Consider the following 16,103-nt stretch of genomic DNA (forward strand, 5'->3'; position numbering starts at 1 on the left):
TTCTATTGCTGTGATACAAGAAGCTTTAGAACAAGACTGGGTGGCCTGAAATGCTTGACTTAGCCCTGGGAGAAACCCTGGCATTTATATATATATATAACTGGCATTTTTAATTCAGAAAATCTGTGTCTGCCATCTACTCTATTTCGGTATTCGTGAGTCACCCATTAGTGTGCTAAGAGCCAATTGATGTAGCTTATCTTCAGAGTGTGCCATCAAAGTGTCTCCAAAAAACTTGGCAGTGGACTTGAGTTTCAAGCCTCAGATTAATCAATATGGTAGTCTAATTCTTGACTTCAAACAATGAAGCAAGAAGAGACTAGTTTGAGGTATTGAAGCACAGTATTGAAATTGAAAGGATCCTCTACTGTGGGTGAAGGGGACAGAGATGTGTCATGTTATGGCTATGCATCCTAGAGCACATTAAAATACTATAATATGAGTCAGGAACATTCCACAAAGCTGCATAATCTGCAAGTAATAACACAAAAGTTTGTTGTCCGAATTTTCCAGATTGGGTCTGGAGGAGGTAAGGGAAAACAGTGACAGAAGGGGCTGGGAGACAGTAAGGAGGCAGGAATGTACTGCTATTTTTTACTACTTTTGCTAGTTTTGATGTGCAGACTTTTATCTTTTCTCCCTATCTTAATAATCGAGTTTGATCATGTGTCAGTATGCTGTATTTTGAGTAGTACAGCTACAGCTGAACTGAGATATCAAGTTTTTATAGAAGATTTTTGGAGTAATTTGCAGTGGACATCTTGGTGAAGATTCTTACAAATCACTCCACTGTGGTGATCTGGACTGGGGGGAAACCTAAAAGCACCTGCATTGTCCTTCAAAAAAACCACAAAGACCAATTCATGTATGCATATGTTAAAGAAGTCAAACTTTTGAATTATAGTGATATTTGCAACAAGTCGGTTTGTAAAAAAATCCATGGACTTCTATATATGCTATGGAATACTTTTCAAGAAAACCAACACCCCTCTGGCCCCAACACCCCCAACAAATAATTCTGTAAACATTATTTTTAAAAAAATTCAGGAAGTGTTTTTGTTCAGGAAAAAGTTTATTCACTATAAATAGATCACCTACTCTGCCTTTGACACTTAGCATCGAGAAACTGGTCTAAACTGGAGGTCTGTAGTTAGCTACATTACAAGACATAGTACAAGAATTTATTCAGGTCAGGAAACATATCCTTAAAAGTGGAAATAAAGCCAAAGTGATGATAATAAAACTGAACATGGAGATTGACTATGAGGAGCAAATATGTGAAGGTACCTGGAAAAGCTAAACAGGAATCGTTAAAGTATCTCAGAAAGAGAAAGCCTGCAGAAGAGTCATTACATCTGCTAGACCACCAGAGGATAAAGAGTCATTCCAAAATGATCAGGAGATGGCAAAGAAAATAAATTCTTTTACTCTAGTATTCTCAAAAGACAAAGAAGAAATATATGCACTAACAGAATTCTTTACAGATAATTTCAGACATACTGTTAGTGAGCCAAAAAGAGGTGAATAATTCAAAAAGAAAGTCTGGAAGGTAAATGGAAAGGATTTTACAATGTATTTCAGAGAGAAACCCCAAAACTGAGTCACTAATAAAATATGTCATTTAAATGACGTTTTAAATGAGTTGTTAATAAATATTGTGGATTTCTTTCTAAATACACTGTAAAGGATTTTTCTGGAAACTGTGAATGAGAGAGTCAGTCTCACCACTTATATGATGTATTGGAAACTCGGCTCATGTAGGAAGTAGGAAAAAATGCAAGAAATGAGGGACAGTAGAAGTGTTTCTATATGAACAGACACTGAAGGCACAGATTGAACAGCAACACAGAAAATCTAAAATAAGGTAAATGATACTGTGAAAATCCAGTATTTTTCTTATTTCCCCCCTACAGGATTGAAATGAGCACCCAGTACACTGGTGAAGCTCATTGACTTTTTGAGCTTTGAGTCAGGCTTAGGTTTACCTACCTAACTTCCAGCATTTACCAGCGGTGTCGATGTGAAAAGTCTCCACTCCAAACACTAAAAACTTCAGGGAGGAATTAGCAATTCACCTATGTAAAGTCAGAGTTGTGCCCTTAAGATACCTGCCTCTTTCTCCACAGAGAATAAACTTAGAGCAGTGCTTGAAATTAGGCAGGGTATATCCATCACGTTGAATAAGAATTAACAATAAGGTTTAATTTTCTTTTCCAAATAACCTTGATGGAAATGTATTAGCCTTCAAGTCAGACAATGCTAGTGCTCTTCATGCTTTATGCTGATGGGGGAAACAGCATATTCTATGAACCATAATGGCAGCCAAAAGAAAAGTAATGATCAGTTGGAAAAGTTAGACTATTCTCAATATAGTTTCATGCTTCAATGCCTTTCTAGAGATGGCCAAGTAAGAAAAGTATCCCTTTCTGCATAATAAATGATTAACTGTACATCTCCAATCACATCTGGAAAGCATTGCTGAGTTTCATTCTGAATAGCTGACATTCTCTGTTAATGGTTTTGTCAGCATATGCTTCTTTTGCCTCTTGCAAAATATTTGATAAAATATTAATGTAGAAATAAAACAACAAAAATGCAAAACAAAATTTTTCCTATTTTCTCAGGTATGGCTCAGCATAAGCTTACCAACAATTTTTTTTCCCACATTTTGCACCACTTTGAGAGTAAAAGATGCTTCTTTTCCTGATTTACTCTGCGACTATGGGAGGAAGACTAGAAAGCAGGCAATCCCAGCCAGCAATGAGAGGGAATGAGAGCTTGCTTAGCAGCCAGACTGGAAAGGACACCCCACCCCTCTAAACTTCTCGGGAGAGCATTTCTTTTCCTTCTCCAGCGGCTGGATGTAGACTGCAGTTTAAAAAAAAAAAAAGGATAAAAAAACTAGATTAAGAACTAATAAAGTGCTGTGCAGATTAACTGGTGATAATGAATATTTTCTACCTGCAGAAGCTAAGAAGCAAAAATAAGTAGGGTAGATAAGAGCTGCCTCTCTCCAGCAGCCAGAGGGGTGAGGCTGATTGTGGCAAGTGGGGAATACAGGCTGCTGGGTGGAGTGAGTGGATAAAGTGGGTGTGATTTGTGACACTCCTTGGGAAGGAGCCACCACCACACGCTCTGTTCAGCCAGCTTTGCAGTCGACCTCCTCTGACACAGTGAAATGTTTCAATGAGAAGCATTAGACTGCTATAAAAATTCAAATGATGCACCACAAAACAAAATGGTACAATTTGATACTAACTGCCAGTTGGCACTTTCTGGTCAATGTGACAATCATCACTTAATTATAGGCTTGTTTGTGGGAAGTTCAGCCTTCTAACAGCTATACTTTTGAATATAACACAGTGATTAAAAACAGTTATTAACGGGTTGGTGCCGTTATTCCCCCTGAGTCCCTAAAGGAGAAATTAGAAATCCTGTTTGAAGATGAAATATGACCACTAGAGGATGCAGTCAAGATCCTGAATGAGTGAGGCATCCTATTCCTTGCTCATGCTCTGCAAGGCCATTCTCAGCCAGAATATAGAACAAATACTTTCTAGAATATTTGGGTAAATAAATGACAATCCAGAAGTCAGGGAGAATTTATCAACTAAGTAGGATAACTAGGATAACCCAGAAGTAAATCCACAAGCCCTATTTTGTTTGTTTTCTTCTTTTGCATAGTCTATGGGTTTTTCTTTGTTTTCCTTTTCAGTTGTTTCTCCTTTTTCTACATTATCTGTAGTCTGTTCTTCAATCCACCCTACTATTATTCTTTGCTAGTGGTTACCTTCTCATCTGGACAATTAAACTCAATAAGCCATTCACTCTACCAGTTGATCCTGGGATACACTGGTGCTGAACACTTACGGGTGTTAGATTCAGCTGTTTATTCAACAGATTGAATAACAAACCCCAATTATTTTTTAAAATATCTCATTTCATATTTATTTATTTACTGCTTTAGTCAATTGATTTATTTGTTCCCCATCCATCCGGCCCTCAGCCACAAACACTTGCTTAATCTTGTTTTCTCTCTCATAACCACAATTACTCACCCACAACCAGTAGATCATCCTTATTTAGGAAATTACTTGCAATTTGGAGACGGCAAAAGGGATATCAAAACAACAACAAGAAAATAATGCAGGACCAAAACAGGAACTAATGTCTGTTAATTGATATATCAGTGATGTAAAAAAACTCCAAACCAATGAAAGTCAACCCTAGAAAATAATAAGTTTTTTAAATAGACTGGAAGACAGACTCCCAGGGCTGCTCATCAGTAGGGAAACTTCTCTAATAAGACACAGAGAAAGGTGATTGCTTTGTCCCTATGATTATCACAATGCATTTAAATTAAAGAAAAGAAGATTGTTTCAACTTGGCCATGTCTTGTTTTAACTATTAATTATTTAGTTTCAAAAAATATTATATGTTTCTCTGTACTCTCGCTTGTTTATGGTGGATGTATCTGTTCCTTAAATTGCATCTCAGCAAGTCAGGCGTTTCTAACCTATATGTGAATATTCAGCTAATTTTGATGCTCATTTCTGCAATTCAGCTTTGGCAGAGGCCTGGATTTTGCATTCGAATTCCTGACACATCTTGACTTCATCGGCCTGAGGAAAGTCATAGGGGTCTTACTTCGTAAAATCAGTACGGAATTAGGGCGTGAGCGTGCAGATTAGCATATTAAAGTGTATGACGTAGAATATGGAATATGCAATATCAACTGACTAATGTTACCTCTGAAACACAACTTTTTCATTTTCCCTTATTTTACAGTGTTAGTGCAGACTGCTGCTAACCTCATTTTTGTGTTTAATTCTAAGTCAGTTGTGAGGAAAAAGGTTGATAATGGCTAAATTTAAGACATCTAGCATCAAAAGAAATTTTCAGCATTTGGACAAAATAAAACCAGGTGTGAATAAAATATCATATTGCAGTAGTAAGTGTTATTAAAGCCATTAAAGTACATTTGAATCAGCTGTTCTATTAATTTTCAAAGCTGACATTTGTAAATGTATATAGGCAGAACTCTTGTAAATTTAAAACAGAGTATTAGGACTTGTTCTGGAATCTGTAGCACCATCATACTGTGTTTTGTTGATACATAATGATTCATAATTTTGTGTCTTTGAGCAGGAGCCATCACATTTTTATTTCTGAATAGTATCCTTGTCAGTTAGCATATGAAATAAGAACACAAATGTTACTAAAAAAAGATGTTTGTTGCATCTTGGCATAGGTATGTAATGTTTTTGGTAGCACACTTAGTTATATATCCTCAATATCTGTTTTGATGAAAGGTCTTAAGGATTTTTTTTTTTTTGCAATTTGCTAAATGCTTTTAAGTTTGAGCTGTTTGTATTTCCATCTTGTCCCTTTGAAATATGTCATGACAGTGTGAATCTCAGACAACCTTCCTGTAATTTTAAAGGAAAAATAGAAGTTGTATTATCATTTCTGTCTATGAAACTTGCTTCTGAAGTGAATGCCATACATATTTCTGAAATGAATGCCAAATGTATTTTCTAGAAGTGAGTGCCATTGAAAGCCAAGGCAGGCAATTTATACCATGCATAATAATGATATTAATTTTTATGGTGTGNGTTACATTTTGATTAGTTTTTTGCATGATTAAAAATTTGCAAAGCCTTTATGGCCCCCAGGAGCCTACCTGTAATAAACAGCTCTCACCTTCCAAACCATAAAACAGGTCTGCAGTACTTGAACATTAGAGCTAATTGCCTTGCTACATCAAAGGGAGCACCACAAGACTGAGAAAAATCACAGAAGGGGAGGTGGGGAGCAGGGGGCAGTTTCACCTCTAAAGGTTATGTGTTTGTGGCTTGGTGCAGCCCTGTAAAGTTATGGCCTCAGAACTGCTGTTTGCGATTAAGTTGATGGGGAAAGTCTATCCCGCAATCTCTCCCTGCTGCTGACACAGAGTCTTTGTTCACATTCAGATTTCTCAAACTGTTGCCAGGGTCAGGCTGAGGTCAGACACCACGATGATGTATAGGAGAACATGTCTGGGAATTTCTCTCACACTTAAAACACATACCAGAAAAACAGGAGAGCACCCTGCAAAAATTGTCTGATGAGACCCAGATGATACTGTAGCTTTTCTTTTAGTACCTTCATAATTTTCTTTCTCTTTGCCTGACACACACACAATGTTTTATTAATGTGTGCCACGATAGCCCTTACAATTTTATGTCCCCTCAAGATAAGGACACTCAGTAGCACTTTGACACTTCATTTTCCAGCCCAGGGGGATTGGGCCAGTAAATCTAGTAAAAGAAGCAACGCGTCCATTCCCAAGGATGAGTCGAAAAGGGATTGCCATCAGCTCTGTGAGGCCATGGGGCCTGACACTGGATACGAGCCTCATGTGTGTGCGCTCAGCATTAACACAGCCCGAGCCAGGCATGATCACAGGCTCGCAGCATCCCAAACTGTGCTCCCCGCCACCCTGACAAACAGACCCCCGCTTCCAGCTGCGGCAGGGATGCCTACCATGTTTGATTAGCTACCATTGTGGGAGGAGGCAGGGGACTGCAGGGAGGAGAGTGCTCACACAGCGCAAGGGGGCTTTCCGTTCGGATGGAAAATTTTTTTTAATATGCAATTAGTTTTGAAAGAAGGGACCATCTTTCTCCCTGTATTATTCCAAAAAGTGGACACACACATGTTTTGTCCTAACCTATTGTATTTCGATGTCAATGCAAAACACATTGATCTGCAGTTGAGGTTTTTTTTTTTGGTGGGGGAGAGGTTGGTTTCCAAAACTGCAGCTGTGTTTTTCTCTTCTAATCTACAAAAGGTTTTGCAGAGAGTTGAGAATCGGATAGGTTTGCCACATCGATCTGAGGGTTGTTTGCCTAGGCATACGGTTTCAGTGTATGGCTGGCAAGTACGGCAATAAGCAGCAATTTTTTTGTGCTCAGCTGCTACATATGACAGAGGATATTTCATTCGGCTGTCAGAATGTTATTAATAAAACATGGGGTGCGAAGAGGGCCACTATTTCCCCTTTCAATCACTATAGCATTTACAATGAAAATTTTATGCAGTGTGTAATTTTCAGTTAATGCTTGACACTTAAAATGTCGGTAGCTGCATTTTGTATGGTTCCTGAAGGGTTAATTGTATCATGTTCCCTGCATAAAAGCTCTGCTTATCAAAAGTGAATAGAAGACTGTATGCAAATGTGTGTCTGTGACCTTTTGCCTTTCCAGGGTTAATTTATATGGTCATTAAAGATTTTATGAAATCGAGCGGCCTGGTGCTTTGAATGCCATTTTACCTTCACCTCCTAATTTATATAATTCCTACCTGAACAGGGAAATATGATTTTTATTTTTTTGTGTTTGTGTGCTGCAATGAAAACAGCATGCTGTGCTGTAGGAAGTTGCAAGTCTGGTTATCTGGCGTTACTCAGATTGCTAAAAATTCATTAAAATGTGACATCAGCACAGTGAGAGACAAATGATCACAGGATGAAAAGGAACAGTGGGCCTTTCACGGATTAGTGCTACACAGCCCCAGCATAGAAGCTAACTGCATAAACAGATTAATCCACCAGTAGCAGCATAGCTAAGATTTACCGAATAATTAAATGGGCTTGAGTTACTGTGAAGATTTCCATGTAATCTAGCTGGTGTGAACACGTAAGTGAGGTGTGGGTAATGCTGCTTTCTCAGAAGCCATACACCAAGTTGCATCATTTATCTTGAATGGCTCCCCCTGGAGACAAAATTTGAGACTTCTCCTGCAAAGCCAGAGGTTTATATTTAATACAGTACCTAATACCTAATACTTACTTACTGCAATTAGCGGGATACTGCTGCACTAATAGGATTTATATTTGAGTTCTGCCTTTTTTTTTTTTTTTTGGCTCCAAGATGCATTTTTACATGTGCTTGCTTTTGTTCCAGCCTGTGGGGGGGGATGTATGTGTATGTGTGTGTGCATGCATGTGTGTGTATTTTAACACAAATCATTTCTAGCCAAAGAATGTGAAATGACAGGCTTTAAATCTGTCACACTGGGGGAAAACGGGTACTCTGGCAAAGACATGGTCAGAATTGCTGGATAGATTTTGAAATATTGCAAATTATTTGGAATTAATGTCCAACCTCTTTAAAGCTCTGTTCTTTCCCTTTTCTTTTCCCCCACCCCTTCTTCCCCCTGTTTTGCCACCCTCTGTTAGTGCTGTTCTTATTACAGGACATATTTTTTAACTGCTGTTAAGTGGTCACTGAGTTTCTTTCCTGAGATCTTTTCTCTGTTTGTCCGCAGAAGAACAAGGTGAAGATACGGAAGGGTCTGCTAAAAGTACATCAGTGGCTGTGGCTGATGATAAAGACTCAAGTGAAAGAGACAATAGTGAAGGCAAAAAATCTAGTAAAGACTCTGGTAAGATGCTAGAATTTTGTTTTCCCCCCTTTTTAACTTATGAAATGCTCTTTCATTTTAAACTGTCTGGACATTCCCACTACTATTCATTGCATGTGCATTTTGCATGTGATTTCTATCAGTAGCCTCCCATTGACCTATTTTTAATCATAACCATCTGACAGGGTAGATGCGGATAAGTTGAAGAATATTACAGGACGACCAGTGAGATTATTTTTTAATCAAATCAGTTTGTGTGCTTGTAATTTTTTAAGCGCCTTTCATTAATCTTAGCTGTACTTGTGATTCCTCTGATGGCATATTAATTTTTCATAAGCATAGGATTAGGTACCACTTGAATTTTTTCTTCAATCAGGTTTTGCCCCCCTTTTAACCCAAAGAATGTGGGGGTTTTTGTTATTATTTTTTGCTCTTGCTCTCTGATCAGTTACTCCCAAGAATCTGGCCTCTTCCTGGGCATTTATTTGAAGCATTTTCAAAAAATACACAAAATCCAGTGAAAAAGTTTACAGATGATTCAGCCTAAGAAAGAGGAAATATCATTGAAAACGGATTATGGGTTGGGTAATTTTGATCTCCTGGAATAGACAAGGCCCAGTAATGAAAGCTACTGTCTTTGAAAACAAAACCCCTATGTCATGACATTTACTTGTGCACAAACAAACCCAGGGCCAGCATCTGGTGTAGATACGATACCCAAGGCTTTTTCTGTGTTTGATTTGGCAAATATGTGACTTCACCCATGCTTTTTATGTATGAGATGGAAATCTGTGGTCACAATGAATATTACATTGGCTACTTTTGCCGCACGCTATACCTAGTTACATTATGTTGGATTCACTGAAGCAGAAGAAGTGCTGAAACAGGTTGAAGCCTATTAGTTTCAGGTAGTCATATATCTTTTCCTTGTATGCCAATGACAGCAGCATACAAAGGAGATTGTATTATCCGTAAAGACATACAGTGGTAGAGAAAATATCATTTTACATTTGAGTTTCTAACACCTAAATTCTCCCATACTGCAATTTGCTCTTTACATACTAAACATTTTTGGGTTTATTACCAAAAAATATTATAGATGGTCCTTTCTATACCAGGTCAATTCTGAAGACTGGCTTAAAGATTAAAGCTTCCTTTAAGTTTGCTTGTTGACATGCTAAGGTCAGTAGCCATTGCAGTTTACAACCTCGACTGCTCTTCAGTTGCTTTATTTTTTGAGATCAAGAGACTGAGGGAAGGCCAATGATGACAAGGATGATGTCGAGCAAGAAACTGTGTTGTGGATTAAAATATATATTCCCCTTGGCTGCCTCTCTGACTTGGTAAAAACTGTCTGCAGCACAGTGAAGTCATGCTCCCGGGCTGACATAGGTCCTCCTGTGCAGTCTTGCCAGGTGCTGGCCTGGACACTCCCCAGGAGAGGGGTGACAGCCACTTGCAGCCTGCATTTCCTACTGTCCACTTTACCTAGGGGACAGTGTGAACCACTTCAGGGAATTTATCAGCCCTCTCTTTTTCTGAGGCAGGTCCATTTATAGTTGCTCAAGAAAGAATGCCGTATTAAAGCTCCAGCAAAAAAAAAAAAAATGGAATCTAGAAAAAAATACTGAAGGGGAATTCTCAAAATTCCATCAGGATTAGCCATTCATAAGGGCCAAGTTTAATTAGGACAAACCTATATCCAGATGCCTACTGGGTGCACTACAAAAAACCAGCATAATTGTTCTGCATTCCCGTGCCAGCAATTACACAAATAACTTTGCAGTAAGATTCATATAAAAATAAGGGCTGAAATACATGATTGCCTTTGTGCTTTGCAGAAAATAGTTTGTGCTGTGGAATCCTGAATCTTTTGGAAACTTTTATTTTCCTAATCTAAATTAATTCTGCATATGTAACATTCCGACCATCATCTTAATTTTCATTGAGCTGACAAGTATTTCTAATGAGTGCATAACTGCTTATATATAATTGAATGTTAATTTGGGCTTTCTCATGAATTGAGTGTTGCAAGTCTTGCCAAAGAAATCTCGGGAAAACCAATAAATTAATCACAATACTAACAAGTTAGACAGGAAAGTGTTGTGACCCCTCTTTAGCATAGAATCTATTAGACTAGAAAGGATTAACATGTATTTAGTAACAGTATGTTTGTGTAAGCTGTTGTGCTGTATTGCTTACCTTATCTCAAGGAGTAGAGCTTTCAAAATGAGACTTGGCAATATGCAAGTTATATTTGTTGAATATTCATTCAGAATAGAAAAGCCTACTAATGCCTCATTTATATTGTCATTTAAATCTAGTGCCACTTTAGATTAATTATAATCCAAATTACAGCTCTATGCAGTGCAAGAATTAATATGGAATTTATCCAGATTAATACATTTGCATTGAAAATGTAATATGTCTCTGCCATGGCTAAGGGGAGCACTTTTTAATAAGGTAGTAAACATGAGAAAGGATGGAAATTAACCTTCATTATTGCAATGAAAATTATCCTTTCATTCTACTCTAATTAGAAAGAATACTCTACCAGTAATTATAATTTTAGAATTATTTTGAGGCTGAATAACATCATCTGATGTGTCAGAAGTCTTAAATTATGCAATCTTTATCAAATACAAAGATTCATAAATAAGAAAACAGTGGTTTTATTGTGGCTTTTCCAGGATTTTGTTTTTCTGTACTTCTTTAACTTTCCCCATCTTGTTAGTCACACAAACATTTTTGTTTTGGGGTTTCAAAAATATTACAAAGGTGATGACATCTGAATTGCAGTGAATTGTGTCATTTTTATATTAGCAATTTACACAAGTTAAATAATTCTGTCACCGACAGGCAATCTTTGACTAGTCTATTTCATGGCACTTATTTATAATTAAACTTATTTTTTGAGCTAAATGTATTGAAATTGCATTATTCATCTAAAATAAGCTGTGTATTTTATATTATAAAAAGAATTGCAAAATTGCAAAAAAAGCCCCCTAAAAATAACGTATCTCAAGAATAAAAACTGGGTATTTAAAACCTGAATAACAACTGGATTTATTCTTTTCCTACAACTGCCTAGTAAGAATGGCATGCCAGCAGAACATCTAGCTATGAAAATAGTGCCACACAGCATGCTCAAGACTGTGATATTTTCTCTCCTCTCTCCCTCCTCCTTCAATAACCTTTCTATAAGACCACGACTTTTTTCAGCCTCCCTACAGAAGCTCCTTAAAAAAGCAAATGCAACATGGAAAACAGAGCACTGATACAGCAAGACGAAGGATCGAGTTGTAGTAGCTAGACCATTGCATAAAGAGCTGAACTCCTTTGATTTTGTCATGTAACTATGGCTTGGGGGCTTTGGACTTCACTATGTGCAGGGGCAATTGACTCCCCTATGCCACAGGGCAAAATCAACTCCCCCTTTTTTCTTTTTTCCAAAGCTCACTATAAGTCACAGACTCAGTTACATTACTATTGGCCAGATGTAACTTCAGTCACATGAGTAACAGTGCTTGGGGTTGAATGAATCCAGAGCCACAACGACAACAAAAACAACAAAGCCTCTGTAAACTTCAACAGTTTATATAAATATCATAGTAAACATAGTAAAAACTTCTGCTTTGTTATGCATTTATTGACCCCAGCACAGTGTTTTATAACTGCACAGTTTTATTATATTAACCGCAAAAGAAAATTTAACCAGAAAACCCCCTTGTTTTTATAGAAACAAGAACTATGTGTTTCATGATTATTATAGGTCCTTTGAAGTAATTAAATTATTCCATCCTGTGGTGGAAGATGATGTGTAATATTAACCTTGTGTGTGCCCAGGCACACACAGACTGCACTTCAAGCTAAATTTCACTAGCAGTTAAATACCACTGCCAAAACACAGTTCAGTGCGTTTTCACAAGTAAAGTTTGTGGCAGAATTTGGTTTGTAATTTCTGTAACAACCTATTGAGAATAATCTAGCATGATGAGGGGAAGAGAAGACAGAATTGTTTCATTTGGTTTTTTAAATTCAGCTTCCGGTTTAACAATGTCTGTTTACAATAGTTGAGATTCTGTCACATTTGTCTTTAAAAAGGGACATTTTAAAAGTAACATATGATAAAGGTAAGAAACAGTAGTCAACTGTTAGACATTTTTGACAGCTGGAAATGAAGAGAGGTTAATAATTTGAACCTATCCCTCTAAAACCTGAGAAACAACCTTTCTCTGTTAATACAGTATGTCACTTCTTTACTTCCTGTAATTCTCACAGTTAAGACACTTAAATAATACGTAAATACAGATAGTCCAGGGAGTACTCTATTATAGCAAAGCAAAGCGAGTAATAAAGTGGTGCCTTATGAGATTGCATCATTTAGATTTTACCTTTAAGCATAGGCAGTCCTTCAGGTTGTTGGCCCAGCACCTACTGAGCAATCTAAAAGAGGCCTCCAGGATCCTTTTCTGAGAGTGTAAAAATTCAGGGGGCTTCAAAAAGTGACTTGTTCAGATAATAAACCAATTATGACAAATTGATTATTATAAATAGGGAAATACAGCAGGAATAAGTTTAATTTGAGCTAGAACATGCAAAAATTACTGGTCTAAATTAGACCAAAAGAAATAATTAGGAACTTAGGAATGAAAATCAATATGTGGGGAAATAACCATTAATATATAAGTCATATGTTTTGTGATTTTTTTTAAAAGTGCCCTTCAGTTTCAATTGGTTATTATTTTACCATGAGGATTTGGCATTTACCTTGAAAACTGTTTTCTTATTTTGCTTCTCTTTAATGTTGCCCTCATAAGATCAAATATGCACAAAGTCTGTATAAAAGTAATAATAATAAAAAGTTCTTGGTTTTGTCTACGGAAAAATACAAGTGGTTTTTTTTTCATGTTTACTTTGTTGTCAAAACATCCATGACCTTATTTTTAAACTAATCCTAGGTTATTGTGCAATGAGGTGCAATTTGTTCATTTATATGAACCTTATGTGGATTGAAAAAAATCAAGATAAATCTTCATGCACAGCATACAATCAGATTACCCCTGGACTATATATTTACGTTGGGTCTGATAGCAATCAATGGTTTAGCTTCATTGCATTTCAAGATGTATTTGCACCCAGTGTCCAGTGATAGTGTCCTCACCCTGGAAATAATTTAGTTGCAAATTGACTGGAAGATGGTGAAAATTGAAAGTTAAAATTAGAAATACTCATAATAAACAGCAGAAAAAAGGTCAGATGATGCCGCACTATGATGAGATTGGAATGGTTGGTAAATGAGGTTTTGTGTTTGTCGTGAGATGTATGTGACATGCCTACCCAATGCTCTTGTAATATCCAGCCTAGCAGAAGAGATTATCTGGCAAATTGACGTTGGAAAGAATTTTCTGATGGACTGGGAAATTAGAATTGCACTCTTTTCTTTGATGTGTGCAAGACTGGGCTGCATTACACAGCTAGCTTAGGCATAATATTAAATATAGTATTTAATACTTAATAGTACAACTATCTATAGAAAACAATTATATTCTGGTTTTGATCACAAATGCCAGACTATAAAAATTCACAGTGTAAACATCTAAAGCAATCCCAAATGACTGATCTTTGTATATAATTAATATTAAGTTAGCTCTGAAATCCTATTCTCCACAGTATTTCTTTTAAAGCCTCACTATATTTAGCTTCAGAATTGTAACCAGGCAGGAGTTATCAAAACAGCACAATAATCATATTGCTCAGGCAGTTTAGGAAAGAGAAAGGGTAATTAAACAGCAGCAAATTAATTATTTTGGAAAACAGGATTTTTGAGCAAAAGCTGATTTGTTTTAATGTAATACACAAATTCATACTGAGCTGCTAAAGAAAGAACATTATTGATTAATCTTTAAAGGCAACCTAAGGTTATCTAAACAGCAGAGGAAAGTCAATTTTTAAATGTATTTATAGAGTCTCCATCAAGGATAAAAGTGTATTTTCACCTTTGTGCTTACCAGAATTGTTTTATTCAACTTTATTTTTTCTCAGAATTTAAAAAACAAACAAACAAAAAAGACCCTCGAAGACAGTGCAGATCTTTGAAGTCAGAGCCTCTTTGTAAACCAGGATATTTTAAAGTTTAAAACATGTTTTTAAAAATTATGTTTTCAAAACAGGAATAGTCACACCAGAGAAGGAACCAAAAGTGAACACTGTGGTAGGGGCGCAACAGCTTCTTCTGGCAAAAGAAGAGGATGGTGCAGCTAAAAAAGCAAAGCCTCCAGAGGACAATAAATTTTGTCATGAGCAGGTAAAAGGAAATGTAACCATTTAATTGCATTCTTTCAAATAACTCAAGAATGAAACAGAGATGATATGCTGTTAAAATAGCAATATCAGCAAGTTATAAAAAGCACACTGACTAATAGCCTGCATCTTAATTTGATTTTTTTTCAGTTCTATCAATGTCCGTATTGTAACTACAATAGTAGGGACCCAAATCGTATCCAGATGCATGTCCTGTCACAGCATTCAATGCAACCTGTTATCTGCTGCCCCCTCTGCCAAGACGTCCTCAGCAACAAAATGCATCTCCAGCTTCATTTGACCCATCTGCACAGTGTGTCCCCTGACTGTGTGGAGAAACTGCTCATGACAGTAAGTGTTCTAAATGCTGATGCACATATTGCAGAAACATACTTAGGCCTTTGGGCAATGTGCTTGTTGTGACATCGTACTCAGGTAGCCTGAGCAGGGGAGTTGGTCAGGTCTATTAGGTTCTCTTGTCAGCTCATCCAATGACTGATATCTCTCAGCAAAATGACTGAAGGTGGATTTCAAAGATGCAGGAAACCTGTCATTCCTCATTGACATTAACCTTGGAAAAGTCAAGCCAGTCCATGTCTCTAAGTGCCTACCTGTAAATTTGGTCTAATAATATCCAGTTCTCAGAAGTCTTGTGACTTCTGTTTGTAGAATAATGGGAATTCCCCATGGAATGTAATTCCTAAACATAGAATTCCTGTGTACAGCTTGACTGCACATTATATTACATGAAATTCACTGTAAAATAGCAATTAAAACAACCATTCAAAACAATGTCAGTAAAGACACGATCAGGTCTAGTAAATATTTGTTATTACAGCATAAATTTCCTGACTTCCTAAGACAAACTGTCTCTGGTTATCTTGCCTTTTTAGAAGGAAATGCACTTGGAAATCCTAGTGAACCACAGATTTATTTCTGTATCCATAGATGACTCCTTCATTTATATGGTTATGGTTGTAGTTCTACCACCTCATTCCCAAGTTAAGTGGAAAAAAACATTAGAAAAATTGAAAGAGCTCTTGATGGAAGGTCTAGGGTTCTTGTGCTTAGAGCTGATGAGTAAATACACACTCGAGGATTCTTTTTTCTTTTCCTTGGTTTTCTACTAATTATAACTCTGACAGACCACGTAATTTTGGCCCACTGCAAGGAAAATGCAGTAGAAATTTAACTTTCCCAGACCCTTTTAGGACACTGGAAAGATGTGGAAAACCTTCCCCTCCATATTGAGCAGCATTATCTTTCTTCTCAAGTTCTCCATGATTCCCTCTATGCTGATAATGGGACAACTTTGAAATCTTTCCTCATCAGGTGCTAGGGAGGTGTCCAACTGTTTCCAAGAGGGCAAAAAAAAGTCTTGTTTCCCAGAGAAA

At 37.0% G+C, this 16,103-nt stretch overlaps 1 protein-coding gene across 1 annotated transcript in view; it reads left to right on the forward strand.

The window, feature by feature from the left end:
* Positions 1-16,103, forward strand: part of ZFHX4 (zinc finger homeobox 4) — a 149,921-nt gene that overhangs the window by 115,896 nt on the left and 17,922 nt on the right. The window contains exons 5-7 of the mRNA XM_017812414.1: positions 8,311-8,427; positions 14,580-14,713; positions 14,860-15,060. Coding sequence (XP_017667903.1) covers positions 8,311-8,427; positions 14,580-14,713; positions 14,860-15,060 — 452 coding nt within the window. The remainder of the gene's footprint in view (positions 1-8,310; positions 8,428-14,579; positions 14,714-14,859; positions 15,061-16,103) is intronic.

This window comes from Lepidothrix coronata, unplaced genomic scaffold (genome assembly GCF_001604755.1).
Source record: "Lepidothrix coronata isolate B3197 unplaced genomic scaffold, Lepidothrix_coronata-1.0 Scaffold36, whole genome shotgun sequence".
Classification (NCBI taxonomy): Eukaryota; Metazoa; Chordata; class Aves; order Passeriformes; family Pipridae; genus Lepidothrix; species Lepidothrix coronata.